We start from the raw sequence: 6,000 nt of genomic DNA on the forward strand, positions 1-6,000 counted from the left end.
CCCTGCTAGAAAAGGCTAGGTAACTTTTACTCTTCTTGTAACAGTCTTCCTCTCACATCCCTTCAATGAATCTTTCTGTATATTACTATACTATTGTTAGTCATCAGTAGTTACAATATTTCACTTCCCAAAGGAATCACTTCCTTACACGGAGACGACTCTCCACAGACGTTTTCAGATGATGTTTTATCATTTCCACATCAATTCTTCAATTCCACGAGTATACACTTCCCTCGCCAGAAGAAAAGTTTCCATCAAACAGACCGGAATGGATTTTCTTAAATCTCTCAGAACCTCGTCCTAATCTCAAAGCATGGAGACATCTACGGGCTCCCAGAAACAATGTGCTACAAAAAGTACAGACTAAACCGGGAAAGAAAAGGAAGTACCAGAACAATACCCAAACCAATCACAAAACCGAAATCCCCGCAGTCGCCTCTATCATCCCAGTCTTCCGGCCCATATTTTCCCCCTCTACAGGCAAGAAATGCTTCACGAAGAAAGTGATAGAAAGAGGCAGGCCAAGGGTGGTGTGAAGAATGGAAAGCTGAGTGATACTGGGGGGAGGGGGAATTAGGGCTCCAGGGCTAATCCCCTGGTGGGGCCCGGGAACCGCTGGCAAGAAGGGACAGGAGGCGAACAGTCTGAGGGACTGGGGCGAGCCGAGCTACACTGGGCTTTCGAGTCCCAAGAAAGGGGACAGAAGTCTGGCACCCCATCGATGGGTGGGTAGCGGCACCAGCAAAGGAGGAGGTTCTGTGTGGAGTTAATTTTTCAAGGTACGAGAGCGGGCGTCGCCTTCTTCATGCCGCCCCAGCCCCCCTAAGATCACACCTCAAACCTGCTTTTGGTCACTCCGTTCACGTCCCTCCTCATGGGGCTGGCGGGTGCGGCCGAGGCCGGGCGCTGCGGCGTGCGGAGTGCAAAGACAGGGGGCCCAGGGCAGGCCCAGGAGTTCCGGGGACGAGAAAGAGGCGAAGGAAGGACAGGGCAGGGGCCGTCGGACTGGAAGAGAGGCCGTTCGACTACGGTAGGGCCTCCACCACCTCCCGCGGCGGCGGCGGCGGCGGCGGCGGCGGCGGCGGCGACTGCTTGTCGCTAGCTCCTCTCTCTCCTCAGCCTCAACTTCAACCCAAAACAAAAACACTCCCCACCTGCCAGCAACGCCGCTCCTCATTGGGCAGAGCCACCCGGGCCTCGGAACGGAGGGGGAGGGGGAGAGGAGGAGCGCGCGGCAACGACGACGCAAAACCACCCCTCCCCCACTCCGGGGCGCAGCCCCCGACAATCAGCCCGCGAGCAGCCGGAGTGCAGCGGTGGCGGCGGCGGCAGCAACAGCCCCCATCGCCTGCAAGGCAGGCAAGCCCACCAGGACAAGAGGAGGCAGGGAAGTGCCTTATTTCTGTGTATATTTATGTAAAAGGGGGGGGGGGCTGTGTAGAGGGTGCGAGTGCGCGTGTGCTCGCCAACGGGTGAGGAAGAGGAAAGCGGGAGAACTGCACACACACGAGATCCCCGTATTCTGTCCCATGCACCCCTCTTCTACCCTTCGCCGGCACACAAGCAAGCACTAACCCACAGAGGACCTGAGCTTTCTTTCCGTCCAGTTCCCCCATCTCCCTAAATCTTTTCACTTCCTTGGTCGCCTGTTCTGGCACCCACATCATTCCCGGCCACCCAGCTCCTTTCCCCTATCACTCACTGTCGCCTTGAACCCAAAGTGCAGCAGGCGGTCCCTGCTCGGAGCCATTTTCCTCCTCTTTCTGGATGTCTCTAGATTGGGGCAGTGCTGCTGCTGTCGCTGTGGATGCCGCTGCCGCCGCCTCCCCCGCCCCCGTGGATTGCTTTACGGGGTGCTGCAGGGAGGCCTGGGGGGCCGTTGCGGGGCGTGTCTATCCTGGTGCATGGCTCTGGAGGGCTAGGGGCCCGTTGGGATGAGGGGTAGGCCAGAAGCCCTGCTGTGTCCCGGGGATGTGCAGAGAGGCCGCACCTTGGGTCTTGGGGTCAGAGGGTGCAGTGCTGGAGCAGGGTTACCATTCTTTTGCCTGGGGGAGGGGCACGCGATTTTGCCGGGCGGGCAAAGCTGAAGGGAGCAGCCTTTGGCTCCCCCCACCCCTCTGCCGCTTGCCGCTCCACCCAATGGGCTGCAGTGCCTGCCGGTCCTCCAATCAGGGCGGTGGTTGGTGAGAACCTGATCGTGACGCCACTTTGGCGGGAGAAACAAGCGTGGTCCAGCGAGTAGGCGGGGGCGTTTTCTGAGCGGAAACTGCGATTTTCATCTGCTTCCTTGGCTCTTTTTAATGGAAGCTAGTCTGTAATCAATGTATTTTTCTTAAGCACCTCTGGCTTTCATCGGCTCGGAAATTATGACCGAATTTCCACAAATTAAGGGGCAAACCATACAGGTGCTTACCTCCTTCAAACATCATTAAGCTACAGAATGGTATTCCAAAGATGAAATATTAGAAACTGTCATAAAATCCAGCATTCCTGGGAGGACTACTGCTAATTGTATGCTTCCAAAGCAGAATGCCTTTACAGCCCTTTTAATTAGCAGTGACTGCTTTGTTAGGAATGTCTGATTAAATAATTAAGCACAACCAACATAGTTTAGCCGGAAGGATTATTACCCAACTCTTAAAGCATTTCTTGTAAGGAAAAAAAAAAAAAAAAAACTTTTTAAGCCTGGGATGGCATCATGTTTGGTAAAGGGTCAGTGGAAAAGAGGAAGACCCTATTGTGATGGATTGACACAGTGGCTGCAGCAGTGGGCTGAAACATAGCAACACTGTGAGGAAGAACCAAGTAGTATTTCAGTCTGTTGTACATAGGGTGGATATGAGTCAGGTTCAACTCTTCTCACCTAACAGATATTCTCCTATACATTCTATTCTCCTTCTGTCCCAGTATTTTTAATGTTACTGCTTCACTTCAGCCAGCGTAGTAAGAACAACTTTCAGTTCAGGTCCATCAAATAACCTTTTTTCCACAGCAGTAACTACTAATAATTTGGTGATTAATGACTAAGGACAAAAAGTAAGACTGGCACACTCAGATAAATATAATGAAGATAAGCTGTTTCACAGGGTCTGTTTTCCTATTTTAACTATTCATCCCAAATATTAGGGCTGCTCTATTTCTAGTAGTACTTACTGAAGGCACGCTTTTGCTTTTTGACTGGATTTTTAAAAAGCTGAATAGCAAATAAAAAGTATTAAAAGGTTGAATATTAATTACACATAGGCATATTACTTTTTATCAAAGAAATTTATTTGCATGTAAATAAACAGGTTATTTTGTGATGTTTTGGGGAAAAAACATCCCACAAAACAGATTTTTGTCTACTTCCAAAAAAAATGAAAAAAACCCAATATATTTACAGAATGGCCATACACACAGAAAATCAAATGTCAGATTTTTCTTCATTAGAAAAGACCCTCCCCGACTGCTCCTGATGTACATTTTAAACTCAAAATTAAAAGCTCATATGAGCATGTTTCCCAACCTAGCTTTTGAGATGTCATGTACCCTCCACCCCTCCAAAAACTAAATCGAGGGTAGAAGAGAGGAGGAATGGGGTGGTGGTAGTAGAGGTGTTGCCCAGGGATTGTGAATGTTTCCTATACTGGCATATGATATGATTAAGTGACTCAACTGTGGATACTGTGACTCATTGGCTTCCTGAAGGGTTTCTTCTGAGAAGTCATATTGCTGTACTAAATTTTCAGACCTAGGCCTTAAGAAGGAAAATCCTTTCAAAGGTAACCAACTTCAAGCCTGGTTTTGGCAAGTGATAACCTGCTTTTTATTTTTTTCTCTAAAATACTTGTTGTAAAACAATGATTTTGAACTTGAAATCTCCATGTACATCAGAGCAGGTTTTGACCAAGAACCCCTGACATGAAGCTAAAAGACAGAAGAGGAATCAGGTCAAACTAGGAATACATAAGACACCAGCAGCAGAAGATAGGTAGTTGACTTCGTGTCCTTGCCGTCTTTTGAAACAGGAGAGTGAGTACACCTAGACAGGAGGGAGGTGTCCCAGGCTTGGTTTATTCTGCCTCTTCTCCTCCACCCTGTGGAGAAATGCAGTGCTCCCTGGTTCTCAGGCAGGGTGAAGCAGTTTAGCCCCGGCTCCCTGTTAAGCAAGTTCAGATGCTGGGTCAGTGTGTGGGGTGTGCCCATCGACAATTCAGGGGCTTATCCTTCATCCAGATCCTAACTCGGGATTCTTTGATCTGGGATGAAGACAGAAAGAGAGAAAAAGCTTCCCAGTTTACTCATTTTGGTATTTGTTGGCTCTGCTTGGGGGAGCTGAGCCCCTGATACTATGCAGTACATTCCCCCATTAAGCTCTTCCCCACCCAGAATAAACTTAAAAACCTTGTAACTTTTTTTTTTTCCTGCAGAAACCAATGAGATAGGATTCAAAACTAGGTGGCAAACTTTTGAGAAATCCAACCTGTTGTATGTCTGAGAGGCTGCTACTGTATCATCATCATCACAAGATAAAGCACTGTGGTATCACCTTGCCCATGTCCTCCTTAGTGTCACCCAAGACATTTGACTCTGATAGGGTAACTGATAACTCTTCTTGCTCCATTTTACAATGTTTCGTTTCCTACTTCTTATTACCTTGGAACACAAAAGTGTCAGAGTTGTTGAGAGCTGATGACCAGAAAAGGGAGAACACTAGAGGAAATCAGAGACAGTCCAGGAAAGAAAGCCAAAGCTGATTTTCCAACTCTATGCTAACTCCAACCTGTAGAAAGAGCTTGAATATAGAAATCTTCTTTCACGTCGGATGTAGTCACTCCACTTATGACACACATACAAAAAAAAGGAATCACCTGGCTTTTTTTTTTTTTCCCTCATATTTATTTAATCCAGAAGAGTTGTGCTGGGGACCATGCCCCATCCTGCTGATACAGATCCTGAATGGAATAATCAGGAATGGCACAGTGCAGGTGTCAAAATCAAAGTAAGGCCGCAAAATTTTGAAAGGACCTTCCAAATACTGAGAACTTGTGTTGCACTCAAATGGTCTCCTGGATTTCTATATTTATGAAAAGGGCTTCTTAATGATGTCCCCCAGAATCCAGACTCAGACCTATTTCCTCAAAAAGGTCCAACTGTATTGCTACACAGTAGCAAGGATTTATCTTCATGCCCAGCTAGCATTCCAGGTCCCCACTTCTTCAAGTGAGCTTGAAATTGTTTTAAGTGAACTATGGCTGCAAATTTTTAAGTGTTTTATCTTAGGGAGCATATAGTGGAGTGATTGAAGTCTGGACTCCTTCTCCTTGCGATGAAGATAAACAGGGAGCCCAGCTCTCAGGAATGGTATCAGTTCTCCCACAAACAAAATGCTGGGATGTGGACTTTTGGCACATTGTGGGAATAGAACAACTATTAATTCTGTAATGGTTTTCATGCTACTAGGTTGGGGAGGCTGTCCTACATTAAACCTTGCTTCATCTGAAAATATGTTTTCATCTTAAAAAGCCAGCCCATCTTTTCTTTTCAAGGGAAAGAGAATATAAATTAATACCTCCACAGGGAAGAAACTCCTAATATTCTTATATCTGAACCCTATGAAAAACCTCCTAAAAACAAAAATATCATTTCGGTTTTTCTACTTAACTCCTAAGGTGGGCTCTGACTAGTGTGCTTAGGCTTGATGCTACAGTATCAGCACAAGCTACAAGCCCCCTTCCACCAAATAATAAGCCTTGCTCTTCTCTCATAATTTTGAACCCTGAACCTCATAGAAACACTGTATAAAAACAGATAAAGGGTTAAAATATTACAAATAAATAGCTAAAATCATTTTCCCACCCCCAATCACTAAGAAACAGACACCAAACATTAGTTGTGTCCAAAATGACCAAAGTCCTTCATTTGCCCATGCTTCAAATGGACAACTACCCAAACAAAGGTGAACAACCTTCATGCAAATGCATCAAGGAATATATTGCTTCTTCACGTTCAGCCCAGCCC

General features: G+C 46.8%; 1 protein-coding gene across 1 annotated transcript in view; it reads right to left on the reverse strand.

Moving 5' to 3' along the window:
- Nucleotides 1-4,603, reverse strand: part of FBXL20 (F-box and leucine rich repeat protein 20) — a 142,882-nt gene extending 138,279 nt beyond the window's left edge. The window contains 3 exon segments of the mRNA XM_042781105.1: nucleotides 1,703-1,762; nucleotides 1,764-1,868; nucleotides 4,529-4,603. Coding sequence (XP_042637039.1) covers nucleotides 1,703-1,762; nucleotides 1,764-1,868; nucleotides 4,529-4,603 — 240 coding nt within the window.
- Nucleotides 4,604-6,000: the final 1,397 nt, after the last annotated feature.

Source organism: Orycteropus afer, unplaced genomic scaffold (assembly GCF_000298275.1).
Source record: "Orycteropus afer afer isolate SDZICR_OR568_19922 unplaced genomic scaffold, OryAfe1.0 scaffold00085, whole genome shotgun sequence".
In the NCBI taxonomy this organism is placed as follows: Eukaryota; Metazoa; Chordata; class Mammalia; order Tubulidentata; family Orycteropodidae; genus Orycteropus; species Orycteropus afer.